This window comes from Myzus persicae, unplaced genomic scaffold (assembly GCF_001856785.1).
Source record: "Myzus persicae strain clone G006 unplaced genomic scaffold, MPER_G0061.0, whole genome shotgun sequence".
NCBI classification, from domain to species: domain Eukaryota; kingdom Metazoa; phylum Arthropoda; class Insecta; order Hemiptera; family Aphididae; genus Myzus; species Myzus persicae.
In genome coordinates, this window is record NW_019102824.1 from 109,817 (window position 1) to 130,024 (window position 20,208).

The 20,208-nt window shown below is 29.2% G+C and overlaps 1 protein-coding gene across 2 annotated transcripts; it reads right to left on the reverse strand.

Annotated features, from left to right (window-relative positions):
* Positions 1 to 2,441: 2,441 nt before the first annotated feature.
* On the reverse strand, positions 2,442 to 11,161 carry LOC111033201 (phosphorylated CTD-interacting factor 1). 2 transcript variants are annotated; one of them, XM_022313840.1, is made up of 13 exons: positions 10,970 to 11,161; positions 10,132 to 10,244; positions 8,957 to 9,159; positions 8,736 to 8,888; positions 8,532 to 8,662; positions 6,999 to 7,153; positions 6,698 to 6,929; positions 6,349 to 6,469; positions 6,146 to 6,287; positions 5,753 to 5,928; positions 5,404 to 5,663; positions 4,843 to 5,106; positions 2,442 to 4,774 (listed from the first exon to the last, which is right to left on the reverse strand). In XM_022313840.1, the coding sequence occupies exons 2-13, from the start codon at positions 10,166 to 10,168 to the stop codon at positions 4,567 to 4,569; spliced, it is 2,082 nt and encodes a 693-aa protein (XP_022169532.1). In that variant the 5' UTR covers positions 10,169 to 10,244; positions 10,970 to 11,161; the 3' UTR covers positions 2,442 to 4,566. The 2 variants fall into 2 exon arrangements, with proteins under 2 accessions (XP_022169532.1, XP_022169533.1); XM_022313841.1 differs by lacking the exon at positions 10,970 to 11,161 and adding an exon at positions 10,432 to 10,907.
* Between the last annotated feature and the right edge of the window lie 9,047 nt (positions 11,162 to 20,208).

Here is a 20,208-nt window from a genome sequence, read left to right on the forward strand (position 1 = left end):
CATTTTAGGTAATGCAAATAAAACATGATTTTCAATATTATTTTATGAAATACCTAGGCGTTATGTAAAATACCAATTTTTTTTAGGCAAAGTAAAAAAACAATTTATCATAATATGTTATAATATTATATTAATATTCTTATAATTATAATATATTATTACCTACTCATATTACAAAATCTAACTTTTATATACTATTATATTTTTATACATAGGTATTGCTATATTATTAATATTATTGTTATATTAAGTACTATTATTTATACATTTTACTTACTACTATCTACTTATTACTACATGTTGTAGAAAAATGGCATTTTGAAGTGCAAAAAACATTTTTAAGGTAAATGCATTTTTTATTTTGAAACTTGATCTTACAAACACATTTTAAAAATCATTGGCTAGTTCCTGTCGACTGTTCTTAACGCCACTTTTGTGCCTGTTGGAACATTGTAAATTTGTAGTAGCTTTTCTGACATATTATAGTGAACTGGCTTCTGACGTATTACTGCTTCAGGAATTCAGAATTTTAATCTTCATTGCACCAAGTCGTGCACACGCGGACACGGTGCGTGCATTCACGATAAACTATAACTTATAAGTAAAGTCGCCGGTAATAGTCGATACCCAATTTTGTTTATTTTTATCATATTTTCTACTCCACCTTGGGCATTATACATAATACCTAGGCAAAGCTTGTATTATGTATATTTCCAAGTGATTTTTGGCATTTTATATAATTCCTAGGTATTAATACCTGATTCTCCATATTGCCGGTAACATATATAATATTTCGTAATAATTAAAAATATATATACCTAAGTACTAGTTATAATTTGTAATTGATTTACAAATATATTATATTTATTTATTTTTTAGAAAAAATAATGCATAATATTGTCTGAATTTAACTGTATACATATACATAATGATATATAAGCTATTATTTTGTATTTTCTGGTAGGTACCTAATTAGAAAACTTATTATCTAGTTGATAGGTATTTTGAAAACCTTTTACAGTTATTGCCAGTACGCTAACTAATGTAATTAGGTATTATAAATGTATGATTTCTAATTCAATAATATTTGAATTTTTTTTAAACTAGCCAACTAGGTATAAAGTTGGAGGTATTTAAAGTTAATACCATAAATATATTTACACCGTCAAACTGTATAGATTTAAAAGTGTTAATAACAATACAATTACACTAGGGTTGGTATTTAAAAATAAGGGCTCTCTGAATAGTATTTGGTAGGCACTTAGGCATATTTTTCATTGCATTCAAATTTATTAGAACAATTACAGCCAGGCCCCTGACTTAAAAGTTATGAGGCCCTGTGTTAGAAGTTTTAACAAAACTTCCGACAAAATACAACCCATTACAAGCAATACGGGTGTCCCATACACAATCCCTATGTTATCAATTATTAATCCACAGCTTGAAATAATAAAATTAGTTAATATACATTATTATTTTTATTATAATATACATTTACATCATGTATCAATGGACCCCTTATAATCCAGGTCCAACATCCTCTCCTTGTGGGGGCAATGATTATGGCAACTTACTCGATAATAAGAATAGATAGGTGCACTCTAAGCCTAATTAAATTATAATGCTATAGAGGAGCGTCTTCCCTCAGTTACAACACATGAAAACATATTTGAATTTTACATGCAGCTTATTTGAAAACGACATTTTCTCTCTTTTGAAATTGAACTATTATACACCTCTCAAAATGAGCTTTTAATTTTAAATATTAATAATAAATTTTAAAATGATTATAATATTGAAGTGAAAATAAATTTTAAAAAAGTTAAAATAAAAATAAAATTCAAGTTAATATAAAACAAAAAAATAAAACACAAACCAATTAATATTTATGTACTGAGTTATTGACATTATTTCTGGAGCATTCTGCTCTTTCTTTTACACACAGACCCACACACACACACACATAGATTTACACCACCCGCAAATAGAAAATTGTCTTAAAAGAATTAATAGCCTCTAGAATATGAAAATAACATAATATTTGATTACGACTACGTATGTTAAGTTTAATTTCGTAGCAGGAAATTGAAGGTGCTTTTTAGCTAACAAAATTGTAAAACAGATATTTTATTTTGAACAAGCTAGCCACATCAAGCCGATCTAAAGCTGATGATCATAAATTATATGATAATATTTTTTAAAATTAATATTTAGCTGTGCATTTCATGAAATGTATGGCCAGCATCACAGAACATTCACATAGATTCACATTGACAATGAAAATAATTAAAGTTCAACAATTACAATTTTGAACACAATTAAAAATGCATTTCAAAGTGAATAAGCGTATATATTGTAATCAATTTATTTTAGGGGGAGGGGAAATATTTAATTTATATAATTCAATAAATTATAAAAATAAAACCATAATAAACATAATGTACTGATGAGAAAACAAGTGAATAGTATTCATATTTACGGTACAATAACTTAAAAATAATAGTTTTATATAATATATAATATTTATGTAAAAATCACAAAAACAAAATAATGTAATACGCGCTCAAACCACTGCATGTTTAAATTCGATACCATTAAATCAAATAAAAATCGCACTAGGTACAAACAATAGTTTGTTATACAATAATGATAAAACAAAAAAAAGTACACAATAAGACTACTCAGCCCGGATTGACAGTAATATTAAATCATAATATAACCTGAGTAATTTAACATACTATGTTTACAGTATTTGATAATTCTTAGAAATTAATTTTTTTACAATGCATTAAAATCAATTATCTCTACTTGTTGTTCAACCATTTTATCTTAAATCATGATCAAACCATAGATACATTGTCAAACTATTTTATTAATGAAATAAGTACAGGGTGAGGCGTGGGTTCTGACAAATTTTAAATTATAAGTCAAGGATTAGAGACAAATTTGTCATCAAGTAATGAAACTGGTTTATCTTATTTACTTCAGTATATAACCACAGAACTCTTAAAATCGTTAGAACCCACTGCTGCACCGTTGCAACACGAAAATAAAAAAACATATTTAAGAATTTTAACTAGTTTACAACGATCAAACTTGATACTGAAAACTTGAAACAACATAAAATATTTTCAAACAATAATACTATATAATATTTTTCAATTGCAAAAAAGGAATAATTAAAAAAAAAAAAGTTTAATTATCTAACAAATAGCTTAAAGACATAACAAAGTACAATAATATTACACTTTTTAAAATAAACTAAATGTATCTTACTCACTAATTTTTTTTTTTTAACAGTAACATACAATTATTATCATTATACATATAATATAATATTAAATACATCTACTGTACTACTACCCACAAAGACAAAACACAATCAATGTGAAACAGCAGTATATATGAATTAAAGAACAATCAAAACTTTGGTAAGCTACTTAAGATTATTGGTTATTAATGGAAGTGTTAAATTGGTAAAATTCAAAGAAAAATAATAACTGTAATATATTTGACAATAATAAGCAGCTAACATAATAGCTATAGGGGATAAAAATAAAAAAAAAGGTTTAAAAGATAGAGAACTATGATGTTCATGCTCTGTAACATTTATGTATAAAATTAAGACTCCTTAATGCAATAATGATAATATAAGAGTTACGTTAAACATTGAAATTAATAATAAAACACTTAAGTACTGATGTAAGTCCGCTAATGACGATCAATAAATATAATATCATTAAAGTACGTTTGTGCGCAACTAAGCGATTACACAGAGAAAAAAATACTTTTATACTTAGTTAATTATAAATTTGGAGTAACAATGAATTATTGTTGTCTAATTAGTTGGTTAGATTCACAAGAGACAACAGCTTGGTAAAGAATACTATGCAATTACAATATACTTATAATAGTTAATTAATTGGAACTATGTAGAGAAAATTATAAGGTTTCTATTTTTTTCACTTAACACTTAAGTACTAAGCCCTTACAAATTCTAAATAACATTAATTCGATATTCTTAAATGTGCTTTAGGAAAATGTTGTTTTTTATAAAAAAATATTAAAAACAGCAAATAATCCATTGCAATCATTATGAATATTTGGACGAAATTCTGATACATTTTGTTTCAAATTTATATTCTGACGGATAACGACAGAATAATAAATTATCTTATACTAGCAAATAGATAAATCAACAAAACGATAACTAAAAAATCTACCTATATACAAATATTTTCAAAGTCAAAAATGTTATTTTTAACATTTTTAAATTTTTATACTTATCATTAGGTAAAGGAAATTCAAACAGCAATTATGGCTCAGAGTTTGCATTAAGTAAAATTCAATAATTATATTATTACCATATACATTAAGCAAATGTATAAAAAAAACTAAAATTTAATGAGAGTACATTATACACCGGTGAATAATGAACATAAAAATATAAGTTTGAGTAAAACTAGACACCATAATTGCCTATTGTGTTTGTGTATGTACAAACACGTACACATAAGCTAAATATATAAACATAGTTATATCTTATGTATACAATATCTACTAACTCTAAACAGGAAGTGGAGGTGGGCCTAACAGAGGATTAGGTGTTGGTGAAAGGAGTTCCTGGCGGTCACGATCACGTTCTCGTCCCGGACGGAACGCTTCCAACAAAGCTTCAACCCTGTCTTCGCTGGGGCTCCATCGCTGGCACCCAGCATTGTTTTGAAGCCACACAACTAATGTGCTTGTGGGAGAACGAATGTTCACATCTGTCCTAAAAATCCAATAACAGTTTTCAATTAAATAAGTTTTTAATGCGTCTTGTATAATTTGAATACATACTTTGGTACACTGTACTGGAAACCATGTCTGTAATAATGCTCATATGCAGGTATAACTACTTGACGTCGTTTGAATTGACTAGCGTCTAGTTTCTGGACAAATGTTGTATCACCATCAACCAAAAATATGATGAAAGATAGAGGTTCGCTTGATTCAGATAACAATCGATCAATATGATTTAGAGTTGCTTCAATTAGATCATCACAGTGTATAGGAGGATTTACCACAAATGACCCGCTTACGGCATTCAAATCCAAAATTGAACTGAACATAAAAACAAAATTAATAATTAATAATTATTATTAAAAAACTTTTTTTATCATGCGATAAAACAGCATATTCTTTTGCTTAATATCCACAAATCATAATAAAAATAATAATATGATATATAAAATAAAATTCTGAAAGTTTGTTACTACATAGTATTTATTAAAAATACTTTCTGTAAATAGAATATACAAATTTTGGTGTGTACAGACATAATATAATATTATATATAGTTCCGTTATACCAGCTTTACCTATTTTTGAAAAAAACTACTACTATGAGAAGCAAACAAACCCTCGAGATCCAAAATAGGCGTCGGTGTCTGGAAACGCTGAGCAGTACTGTCGGAAATAGCAATTCAGAGGTGACGCAAAACACTCAAATGTCACACCAAAATTTCTGTGTAGAGATTCTAGGATAGGCACTGGAACTGATACTTGTGTATCAGGACTGTTAGAGCACAAGACATGGTACCTTTTCAACAAACACCAAACTCTAGCCATGAAGTTTTCCATTTTTTTATCTTCATAACAGCTGTAGCGATATAATTGTTCCTGTAAATCATCAAACATTTGTTTTAAGATTAATATATAACTACTATAGTAGTTACATTGTGGATAATCACAGTCACAAAATCACTAACCAACTTTTGGAGGTATACAGTATTGATGAGTAACCTCTCTCCATTGAATCGGACATAAGTCTGTTCCTTATCGGCCATGTATTCAACTGGAGGAAGACGCGGAGCAGGTGTAACAAATTGAACAGGATAACACCAAACTTTATGTAAAGTTAATACTGCAGGAGCTGGTGGCATTTCTAAACTCACATAATAATAATTTGTTACACAATATTGTGATTTTCCAACTATAAACTTTAAACAAAATAAATATTAAAAGCAATAACAATAACTTAAATCAACTTTATGTATAGTTGAATGTTTATAATACCTAGAATGTTTACATAAAACCAAAATCAAATATCACAATAGAAATGTTTGTCGAGAAAAATAGTTAAAAAATAATAACTAACTAACCTGTAATTCCTTGTGCAATCAAAAGCTCACTATTTTTCTCTTTAACCTTGCGAGCATATTCAACAGATAAATGGTATACCTTTGAGCAGATGCCTTCCACAGATTCTTTGACGGTTTGAGCTATATGTGGTTGACATTGCATCTGTAAAATATAACAAACAATATTATAAAAAAATTTTTTTTAATTTTTCTGTGAATGTTACCTTAAGATGGTTTAACCGTTCTTGGAAATCAACATATGTAGCACCCACTGTCTTCCTTAACCATTGCAAAGTATCTTCAGTGTTCCATTTTACAACTTTTCTACTCTCTTGCAGTGTGTTTCTATATAACCCACCAATATATAAATTAGTAGACAACTTTAACCCTTAAATGTAAGTTAGTTTAAATGAACGCATAATTCGACAAAAATAACATGCTTTTTAAATAATAACTAACATAAAAAAAATTTAAGCCATAAAATATAAAAAGTATTCAAAAAGTATGTTCCTTATGATGATAGAGAATAACACGGAAGATTATCTTGTGACTTTATTAATTTAAATAATATACCTAGACTCAATGAGATTTTTTGCTGCCTCGGCGTATATGGACAGCTGTTTCCGAGCATCTGCAGTATATTTAGGCTTTGCCAATCTCAATGGAATATCATTCATTATTTCGTTATACATTCTTAAAGACACTTCTGGATAGCACTGAGAGGGTAATAATGGATCAGTTCCAGTATCAACTACTTTTCTCTCAATAAGCCAACGATTGAAGGATTCTTTTGGTGCATTGATGTCTAGTAATAAAAATAATATTTATGAATACAATGTAATTCTAACTCACAAAATTATATTGGAATACTTACTTTCTCGGGACTGACACAGTTCTTGGTAACATTGTCTTAATTTTGCTACCAAATTTCCACGATAAAACTCGATATCTGGATGTGGCTGAGACATCGTGGATGGAGATCGCTCAAATATAACAACATTTGTAGGTATTTCAAGTTCCCATGGACCACTACAAAAAAAAAATTTAACTTTACTCTGTCCGAAGAGAACATTAACTTGCAAATGATTTGATTGGTGCATCAAGAATCACGTATTTTGGTGGGGGATGAGCAGCACAGGCGTAAATTGGTTGGCAGACTGATTATTCTTTTTTGAGATAGAATAATAATTTTATTTATTGTAATTAAAAAAGAAAATATTGATTTTGTTCTATGCAATCAATATTATGCTACGGTAAATTACATAATACAAATATAAGATGTTACTCGTCATTCATTAACATTATTTGCTGAATAAACATAGGAATTATCATAACATTAAATGAGAAATGTTGATAATAATTAGATAAGGGTTATTTATGAATAATGATTAAACTGTACATCTAACTGAAAACGAGTCAAGTTCAAGTAAACAACCAACTAAGATAGATGTCCAACAATGATAAGGTGACGGCTAAACCAAATTTCCAAAATAAGAAAGTACTGGATAATTTGTTGTTAGATAAGCCTAATAAAACTTTATTCATCTCAGATAAGGTACATGCATGGTGGTTACAAAACACTAGTGGATGATTTAATCAAAATGAAAAATTATACTTTAGTATGTGTACAACTGTCGGCATATGTACGATTCATAATAGTTATGGACATAAATACTGAAAAAAGTAGCTGCATGCATAGAAAATCTGATGGTACATGAGCTATCTGATTCCATTAGCAAATGGTAAACAATTGAAACAGAGAAAAGTAAGTCCCTCAAGGGTATCAGCTTTGAAATCAATTTCAAGGTTTGTTAGTTGTTAAAATGATAAATATTGTAATTGTTGTGGTGCTAAAAAGTTATGTAACAGTAAATGTCACTACAGTATGTCATGTAAAAATTAATAAATAATAATAATACATTGTTTTAGATTTTAAAAATATCACAATAATTATTAAGATAACGTCATACCCGCATGTGCTGTCTCCGTTTTATAAGAGCGTAACATATCAAATTTTATGTTCAGCAGATCACATTTAGCTCAGTTGGCTTAAAAATTAGAGTGAATTGAGCTCTTGTTAAAATTCAAGTTAAGATTATTACGGAGGGCTTTTCATTGGCTTTTTATTTTATTTTAAGTTGAAAGATAGTTATGAGTATTAATAGGGGTACAAACAATTTACAATTTTAAAATACTCATAACTCTCGGGGGGTATAACGTTCTCTTAATATTTTTATTCAATAATGTTAATGACCGGCGAATAACAATATTTTCCAATTAACAAAATGTACACTAATATTTATACATAGGAACTTATGAGTATGATATTAAACTCTTTAATTTATTGTTGATACTACTGAATACACTGGCATACAATTCTACTAAGAGCTGAATATCAAAAACGTACGTTAGTATCATTTTTTTTGTCGCAGGACCCAAAACTATTTCTTCTGCAGGTCTTTTTTTCAATAACATTGGATTTGTTCCATTATGTTGACCATCACTTGTTATTCCCAGAGGGTCTGATGTTACGTCAAACTAAAAATTTGATTATACATTACAATGCAATACTATAATACAATATTAACCTTATGACTAAATTCATACATACCTGTCTCAAAGGTGGGAACTCCCAAAGAGATTCACCAGTCAGCTTATTCCAAAAATAAGGTCGGTTCTCACGTTTACTCCAAAACTTTTTCCATCCTTGTTGCAACAGCTCTATTGGTAATTCAGGTTCAATATATGTATTTATTGGCAAGCCCTAAAAATATTATAATATGTTTAAATAGGTATTTACATGTTGGTATGATAATGAAGTTAGGTATTTACATGTGGTGTCTGGGGACTTGTATGAATGACGCTTGGATGCGGACTAGAATTATTTATTTGGATATTATTTTGATCCAAAATTCCAAGTGGTGGTTGGATTTTTATTGGCACTGGTATCATAATATCATGTGATGGCATTGTATTCCATCCTTGTACATTATTCATTATTTCTTGTTGGTCGTTCATTTCATTAATTTTGTAATCTATAAAAGGTACACAATATAAAGTGATACATAAGTAAAAATTATTTTTCCTAAATGTTGTCATTTTATAAGACAGATAACTGCAATATATTTTAATCTTGAAGAAAACAAAATTTCTAAATTATAGAAATAATAGCTTTAGATATTTTGACACATAGTTAAGAGAAAAAAATGGAAATGTAATTTTAATATTTAATTAAATACATAAATTAATGACAAGATGCAACATGAAATTTCAAAATTGTATTCATTTTTAAAAAATTAGAAAACATTACTAGGTTAGACTGATTTGAATCATTTATAAAGAACTTTTTAAATCAATATATTTTTTATATAAGATTAAGTTACAAAAAAAATGTAGAAGATTGTTTAAGAAGAAAGATACCTAAGGGATTATCTAACTAAATGACTTTACGTGGTTTTACTTTATTAAGCTACCGATGTGTTTACATTCATTTTAATTCTAAGTATTGAAACATTTTTAAAATTAAAAAAAATTATGTCTAAGGTATAACATTAAAAATACATTTAATACCATTTTATCATTCAAACAAAAAAAAAAAACATACCTATCCATAAAAAAATTATGTTTCCTAATAAGTTACTAAACAAGTAGGTAATTAGATAGTTAACAATCTAATAACTCAAATACTAAAATATAATTTTACTTCAGTTATAAAATTAAATATTTTTATAAATAGAAGATATGAAAAATGTTAACATATAATTTGTTCAATTACATTAAGGTATCTAATTATTATAATTTTAAATATTTATATTAAGGAATTTATGGTTTTTAACTTTAGTGTTCTAACACAATATTGTCAATCTTATAGTAACAATTTAATTTACTGTTCAAAACATTCAAAAAACAAAAATATACATTTAATATTTATAAAATTGTATATTTTTATTTCATAATGATAATAATTAGATAATACATAATATAGAATAAAAAATCTTTTGACATACCATTTTTCATAGACGGTAAGCAATTTTGGAGCTCCATGATTTGTTTAGATATTTCACTGCAGGTTCATATAAATCATTATTGTGGTGTTCAATGTTATGTTGGCACAAATAACCTATGAAAAAATATGTAAAATACTTTAAAAAAAGTATAATCAACAACACGAGTAAGTAGTGTACCTACATTAGAGAAATAGTCTTTAATAATTTCAAGCGCACAACATAAAATAAATTGAAAAGAGCTTAGATGAGTAATATATTCTTTTCAAAGTATGGTTGTGTAATGCAACATGTCTCAATTACCGTAAAATTTAATGATTACAAAAATCTACAGTACACCAACGCGGGCACGACAGCGAATTGAAAATCTGATGGACCGGTAACGACTTAGAGCGTCATAGAGAAGAGAGGACCGAACAACAAGGACGCCGTAGAGTATGCAGGATCCAACGACAACCACTCAACACAGGGGATGACTGACGACTGGACAAGGGTGTAGAAATGCTTCGTGTTCAAGAGAAAGGATAGAGTATCAAGGAGCAGACAAAGAACGGACAAAAATTTAAGGACAGGACTCCCCGTCGCGAAAGGGACAGCATACGGCGGAAGACCACCAGCGGCGGTGGCTGTTGCGTCGTGTTCGGCACTGCCAACGACTGACTGACGACAAGGGCCGAAAGGGACAAAGGCCACGCGCGCAAACGGCGGACTGCCCGAAACCCGCGAAAGATGCGTACGCGCGCCGCGACGGCGAACGGAACGCGCGCGGCGGCGGCGGCTACGGTGTTGGACAACGACGGGGTGCGCGCGGCGGATGATGGTTGTTTACGTCTGCACTCACCTCAGGTCGAGATCCATGGAAAAGCGCCACGCAGCGTCAGAGTCGCGGGCCCGCCACAACTGGTCTGACGGCGACGTAAATAAAAATATGGCACGCGACGGCCGCAGAGACGACCAGCCGAACGACAACGAAAAGTAAACTAAATTTGATAATGATAAAAAGTCCTTTCCATTGCGTCGCCACCACCGCCAGCCCCCCGCTGCCAACGTAGCGCAACAACCACCACCACGGTCACAGCTCCCCCTCACCCCTGCCGCCCACGGTGCTACCGCACCGCCCACAGGTAGTGCGAGCGCGCGCCACCGAGACAATAGCGGTCCGTGGTCGTAGTTCATGGTGCAGCCGCCGCCGACGCCGCCGCCGTCATCCGTTCACGCATCGCAGACACGTCCTCCATGCGCGCGCGCCCTCTGGCGGCCTCCACGACTCACCGGACCGTTTAGCGGCGGCGGCGGCGAGCGTATTACGCGTCGTCTACAGTACTGCGCAATTGAATTTCGAAAACTGATTTTCCGGCCAAAATTGGTTTTCGAATAATTTGTTGCCGAGGGAGGTCACCCTGCAGTCTTGCAGATGTATTAGGTAAATGTTAATCGCTCTGCTCGCTCCCATTGGTCAATGGTCGCTCTCTTCAGAGAACGCGCCGTTTTTCGCTCGGAAATGCGGAATAATAATACGATTACTGCGTACGCACTATACCTATTGTTACATTATTATTTACAATTCAAACACACACGAGCACATCATACCTAATGGCTAATATTTTTACAAATATAATAACCATAACATATTGCAGCTGCGACTCATTGCATACCTATTATATTTTTAATACAGGACCTTACCTCTGTAAGGGGCGAAAGGTTGCACGCGAAATAATATAATAACATCTATATTCACACTATATAGGTAGGTATCGCCGCTTCATCGCATGATACCTATTATATTATGTAAATACGATTTTCGTTTCCTCTGCATCCATGATCTACTGTTGTCTGCTGTACCTAGGTACCTACCAACAAATTATATTTTTATATATTATGCATACCCTGGTATCGGGTTCCTACCTACTTGAGTAGTTATTTTTACTATGCTATTTATCCCAATAGTATAGAAATCTATTACAACAGGTATTTGAAATTTGAATAGTATTAATTACCATACAGCTACCTGTAGCAAATTCAGTAACGAATATTATGATTTTTTCTAGACAATTAATACAACTATATTTTACAAATACTTACTTATATAATATATTGCCTATCTATCCTAACCTAACCTGTCGGGACGCTGATGGTTTTTTTTTGCTCGCTAACGCTACAGCAAATCCCCTATTATCTACGATAAGTTATTATCGCAATTTTTTTCTTAAATGTTCTTACTAACAATAATAAGTAAATAATTCATGGATGAAATCCGAAAAATTCACTCATCTTTATAATAATATATAAATAAATATAATTTAAAACAAGTTTATCAACTTGGCCGAAAAAAATAAAAATTATTATTATTTTAGTTATCATAATAGTTTAATTACTACCAAATAGGTTGTATAGGTAGTGAAAAAATAAATGACGATTTTCCTTACGCTAACCGTTAATTTCTAGCATGGTATAGTATTTCACTGCATGAGGTGTTAAAATATATTAAAGTGTATATATTCTAGTTAATCGCTTCAAATAAAGTTGCATCCTTCAACAAACTATTGGTACTTACTATAGCATTGCTACAATTAACGCTCTACTCCCTACCACTGGTGACATTTTATTGGTGAAATAAAATATAAATCTATATTTCTCTTACATTTCCACACCCACTTACGTAATATATTATTAAAATGTTTGGTCAGATTACAGATGCGCTGCTCGCTATATAGGTATCTACCTCAATATAGGGCGGCACCACTGCAGGTCGATACGATCCGACGCACATCATAATAATATTATGTACAAAACGGGTGTATCGCAAGGGCGCCACGTTTGAACGTCGACTCTTAAAAATTCCTAATATAATACGATAAAGGACGCGTATTACGTATTGGAGATAGTGAAACTTGGATACGTATTACTATATATTATGCGTATTATACCTTATGGGGACGCGGACCATCGGACTGGTTTTAGAATAATAAATAATATAATAGACAATATAATATGTTTACGGTAAGTATATAATATTTTACTTATAGGTATGCAGGCGATGTAGCCTATAGCTTTTCCCGCCGTCGATCTGTAAACAGTTAACCTATAGGTTACTCTGTTACAGTGGCGTAAATTGGACTTAATTTGTGGTGGTGCGGAGGAATGTTCATACATAACTCTCCATTCTTAAGAGAAGGCAAGCTCATTATACTCTGTTTTCTCTCTCAGACACTTGCTGAACATAGATAAAATGAATTAGCTGGTAATGAAAAAAAGGTTTTTTTTATAATTTTTGAGTACCGAATCTAAAAAGTAAAGAGGATAATAATATTATGTTATTTACATTATATTATTTATTTTTACATGTTATGTTTGAGTGTTTCACATAATAATCAGTATTCTATTTGATTATTATATTTGATTTTATATTCGACTTAAAAAAAAATATACATTTAATTAGATATTAAATGGTTTTATGACATTGTAACATTATATAGACAAATCGATATGTCATACTCTCAAAAATATTATTCTTTATATTTTATGTAATGGACGATTTTCACCTAAGAATTAAGATTACCTAGTTTCTTAAAAACATAAAAAAAAACTATTTTATTGTGTGAATGCGTTTTGGCTAATTATTTATTGAACGTGGTTCATAAAAAAAAATCAAACGGTTCGCTGACATCCTATTACAAACAATCCACACAGTTATCCACACCATTTATCATATACCTCATATAAGATAAAAATCATTTCAAATATTGGGTTCTTAAAAACTATAATTCCACAGTACATTAGTAGGAACCTATTTATAGTACCTAGGTTACTTATATATTGACAATATGAACTTATAAAAAAAAAATTGCGAAATTCTTACTTTAAATTAAGTCTGCCTATAATATGTCCTCTTTCAATAATATTGATAGTGTACATGGTATATTAAATGCATTAAAATTCATGAATTAGGTACTTGTCCAGTTGGTGTATACATATTCAACATTGCGAGTTGGTACAGTTTTTATGTAAAGTTGTAATATAAAAGCTTAACTAACTTAGTTAATTGTCACCTACCTATATTTCAATAACAGAAAGTAAATTATACTATATTCATTAGGTAATTAATTTTAATATAATATGTTAAGTAAATACACCGCAGCTCGTTTGCAGACCATCCTATGACTTCATGAGTAGGACATCCTATGTTACCTACTTAAATATATATTAGATTTTCAGCTGGTGTTGTAAATCGATACATTTTGCATGACCGACGACCCGATATTTAATACGCGGTGATGCATTTATGCCGAATTTGAACAGACCAATTCACCACTGACCACTGTATATTTAGGTACCTAGTACTTACCACCTGTTTAGTATGTTGGCATATTAGCCTGCTATTATAGTACTTGTATCAAATTCGTATTACAGAATAAAGTAATAACTTACTTATTATTACTATAAGTAGGTAGGTATTACTATGCATTTGCCTAAACAAGTATACATACTATATAATATATATGTATATGTCTATATGATAATAATGAATATATATTATAATGTACATAATAATATATATATAAGTATATAAATATATTTTTTTTATTTGTCTTGAGCCCAGCATCTATGATAATTAGCTATGTAGGGCTTACAGTTTTTTGTGGGATTGGTACAGTTGGTTTGGCAACTAGTGTATGTGTGGCGAGGTTTTTTACCACCAATAACCCGTGTGGTCACCCATCCAGGAACTAGTGGCAGTGGATGGTGCGTACTCTCAATCACGTTACGTGACTGATTGCAGCAACCGCGTCACGCCAAGCACATATTATTCTATTATACTGCTTAATGAGTATCTTTAATAATAAATTAATATGTATTTTAATTTTAGAATACTTAAATGAGTTAAATGTATACAGTCATATGATATATAAATATAATATAATGTACAATTATAATTATAAAAAATCAAGACTACCCTAAACAGGTATGGGTATAACTTACTATATAAATATAAGACGCGTATAACAAATTATTATCATATTTTACAGCGGATTTACATTTTTTTTTAAGGAAAGAACAATGTTGGAGAGAGAAAGGAGGCCAATAATAATGCATCTTAAAGGGTTTCGGTATTTTACATTATTTTACATAAGTATTGACTGTTGTAGTAACTTGTAGATAATAATATATAGATAGGCATAGGTAGCTAATAAGTGGCTTAGACGGATCTAACAAAGAATGAAAATCAAATATTTCAATTATTATATATGGCAGAATGATTTATAGATAATATATTTCTGTATACGTTTCTTAACGTTAATAATTATGATTTTTGAACATATTATTTCAAAAACTTGTTTCTTGCATTTTGTTTTGTTGATAAATTAAAACTTGGGTAATTCTGTTTGTCAATAAAAGATAACTTTTGTTTTAGAACACCTATATACATTAGTCACTAGTGAATATAAGTTAAAAACGTATTAATATTTATGATATTTACATATTATTAATCATTACAATTTATCTACATATTGTGTTCCTATAATAATCCTATTTCACAGTGTGAGTCGATATAGGCCGTATAGAACCAAACATCAGAATTCAAAATGTACCTAGTTCTAGTAGGGACCTATGGCTTGTATACCTAATTATGACGATTAGCTAAGATAATAATTAATTATATTTACATAATCGTACTTTAAAATTTTACCGTTTGTGATTTTTCCTCATACGAGTATATCTTATAATGCGATGCTCTAATACATGTTAAAGTTGCTCTCACTAACAAGGCATATTATTCTCTTTCATTTATCATTTTTTAACAATACTGCACTATACTAGTTTACTTATTTAATTTTCGAGTATTTAAATTTTTCTAATTATTGTCATTACTAGAGATGGTAAACAAATATAGGTAAATTTACCAATAATGTGGTAAAAATGGTAAAATAGCTACATCTTAGAGCCATTGTTATTTTTTACTATTATACATTGATAAATACGATTTGTATTAGGTACTAATGTCGTATATCTATTTGTTAAATCTAGTTCTTTCTAACAATAATAATAATTAACAAAAATTAAAAAAATTAATCAAAAATATCTATTGTTCTGTATTAGACATTAATAATTAGTACATTTTATGAAATACGAATATTTAATAATTGATATTAAAATTAATAAATAATTTAAATTTAACTAAAATATCAAAATTCACATAGCCTCTATTTCTTTTTAAGTCAAAACATTTATATTTAGACTTAACTTTGGTATTAATAATAGTATATTATCAATATCACATAATCTGCCTTTTTGGTATATGCCTATAAAATGTTTTCTAATTTGAGTAATTACCTACTGATATTTAATGTTCTAACTCCTAATATAATAAAGTAGGGGTGGCAGAATATTGATAATATAACAAACTATATAAACAATAACAAGTATATCAATATTAAAAATGATAATAACACAGTAAGTTCCTTTTTTGGTTTACTTTTTTTGGTCCAACTTGTTTAGTGTTTATTATAATAAAAAATAAAACGAATTATAATTATTTTAAAACTTAATAAAACAAATATTCAGTCTAGGCGTTTTTGATTTCATTTTATTAGAGGGGCTACTCAACATTTTTTTTGGTAAAAAATAATTTACTGATAAAAAAAAATAGGTAAAATTTACAGTAAATTTTTTTACCGTTAATAATTTACCTGGTAAATTTACAACACTCACACATCTAGTCATTAACATCTATATTCACTTCGTTGATACTGTACCGACCGTAAAATAAAAAAAAAATATCTACAATCTACAAATTAATCAGTTTTTAGTTATTAACAAATATAATTCTTTAATTGCCATTAAAATATCCTAGTCATAGTATATTGTAGTATGCACCTACCTATCTATTTGTGTTAACCATAAAAATATTTATTTATAAGTCATAACAAAAACATTATCATCGTCATCCCAGTACCAAAGTTTAATTTCATTGTAAATACATTATAAACTATTTGAATTATTTGTAGTTTGTAACTATTTTATTATGTTTTGTTATTGTCTATTTTTATTCTATTGTTCTCTCTAATCAGTAATTGGAAATCATCCGACATCAGCGACGCAACGTTTCATATTATAATAATAGCATAGGTACTAGCTACTGGAATTAACATCATGTATCAAAATAAATAATAATAGACATTCAAGTAATATTTTTTTCTAATATTTTTTATATTTCAACTAAATATAATCGCTTAAAAAAAATTTGTGGTTAGAGGCCGTAGGATGTTTATTGATTAAAAATGAACAAGGTTTAGTTTCGTTTAGATAGGTGGGTCCCTCTTCATATTAATAAAAAACCTGCAAGGTCCGCGAATCCTTTTTGATGAGACAAATAATTTTTTTGCAAAAATGTGCAATATTGTTATCACAGAGTGTAGAAATAATTTGCATGCTATTCACGCTAAAATGTAAATATTTAAAATTGAAAATACACGACTTTTAAGTTGTAATTTATAGTTGATTAAAATGTATATAATTTATATTATATATTATATACCCAATGGCGTGTCCATGAATTTTCAAGGGGGGGGGGGGGGTTAAAAATTCTAATACATTAAAATGAATTGTGGTGCTACCACCAAAGACACACATAAGTCGATTTATGGGACATTCATGTGTCTACCCATACTAGTTTATAGGTAGGTACTGTACAATATTTAAATTATAATGATAAATGGTTAATGTGTAATGATTAATGGTAGTATTTGAAATCCATTTTCTAGTTGACTTAAATGCTTGTATATTTATTTTATTAAAAAATGGTAATTCAAAACTTTACTAATACATTTAAATACCTGAAATATTATTTTAATTTTGTATAAAAAAATTACCAACTAATATTACATATTAATATATTATTATTACCACATACATAATTTAGAACAAAAGTAAATTATACTCAAAGCCAACCAATTGGATAGCATAAAAAGATAAATAAATACATTTGTTTACACCTAGTAAAATAGTGATTTTTTTTAGTTAGTAAAAGACACTTCTCTAATCACCAGTACAAATAAAAATCTAAGTATAAAGTAGCTTATAGGTACATGGAAACATAATATGCTGAGGAGAAAAAAAAATGATAGTAAATATTACATCAAATGTTGAAATGGTACAAAAGACAAAAATCTCATGATATTACAAATAATTTGTCTAACCATGTCCAAATATTTAATGAGTGCGTGTAAATAAATGATTAAATAGCTTTTCTATTAAACATAGTAAACATGATATTGTATACCTAGTGAAAGTTTGTCAATAATATTATAAATAAAAATTATTTTTATCAATACCTATGTATTTAGAGTTTAACCTCGTGACTCGTGTCCATAGAATAGAGATACTCGTGTCATATACCAGTATTTGTACTTTTACAAAGCTACATAGGTAGGTAATTATATATTTTATAATTTCCATTTAATAATTTTCGTTGTTTTCCTTAAATTAAACTATTAAAGTAATAACCAGTGACTATATAAATACGTTGTACATCCACTAGAATTATTTGAAATGTATGGCTTAATAAACAACAGTGATTTTAATTGAAAGTTTAAATTAATATTTATGAATGTTAATGAATAGGTATTATAATAAATACGGTATTAAAATTTAAAATCAAGACTCACATCGTTATTCGTGATATCTATACACTAATAGGTATACCTGCTTAATAATATATAGGTACTTGCTATGGTCCTATGGATCTAGATTTAAAATTACAACATTTATTTTAGTTAAAATTAATATTTATGAATGTTAATGTGTATAGATTTTATTAAGTATAAAAATTTAAAATCTAGATACAAATTATTATAAGCCGTAATACGTATAATTTTATAGCTGATATATAACTAGGTATATGTATGTAAATAAAAATAAATAATAAAGAGTTAGTCGTCGAGTATAATATGTCATTGCAAATTGTAATGGGTTTGTTATATTTAATTCAATGATATACTGCCATTGCAGACGAAAAACGATTCTCAACGGAGACATTGTGTCTTCCGTGCTAGAATAATCGAAAATATCTCATGGCAAAAATTGTTTTGTGCTGGATAACTACCTATATATTCCATTTGTATTTACGAGAAATATCAAAATATTCCATAAAGCATAGGTAATAACTATATATGTGTTGTCGAGTTTTTTTTTTTATTTGAGTCACAAAAACAAAGATTATTGGCTTAACTTATTAAAAAGAAAAAAAAAATTGTTTAAAAAATGGTTTACATGTTTGCATTTTGGTACAGCATCATATAAGGTTGTATAAATTGGTTGATTTTAAGTATTTGAGAATTTTTTCAATGTTGTCTGAATCTGGACCTAGTGCGTGTTTCGTGGAGGCTTTCAGAAATTTTAAGATTGGATCGGATGTCCGTGTATCTCCGGCAGTAGCAAATGATGTGTTTGACTGTAAACATTTCTCCACATGTGGGGCATTGGTCAGTTTCCGTTCTGGTCATGAGGTCTTTGTGGGTCAGCCATGTGTGTCCTATTTGGTGTCGATTTACGATTACTTCTTGTCATCTGGATAGTGGGAACGTTGGCCATGGGACGATGGTTGATTTTATTTCATTAAGTTTGGTGTAGACCACAAGTGGTGCCATTGATTCAGGATATAAGTGTGGGTGGGCTGTTTTATACCCTGAAATGAGCTCATTAGAAGGTTTTCGTTTTTATGATTGTAGGTACTTACTAATACATTTTAATAATTGAATAAAAAAAATTTTAAAATCTATTGTTCTCAAACTAATAACTTTAATTGTATTTATATGTTATCCAAATATAAAAAACTACACTAAACAGATAAAGTTCTTCCTTATACGTTGTAGAATTGTAAGACCGAAACTACTCAAGCAGGTGAAGCGTCCTTTTAATTATTAGTTATTATATGTTTTAATGTTTATGTTATGAATAGGTGAATAGGCTTATTTCACGTGTATACGCTCTCACGTACTTATCCACAATTTACTTGAAACTAAGGTTCGATTTATAAGACCTGTTGCTTAACTTTTTCCATGAATTTATAATAATATTCAA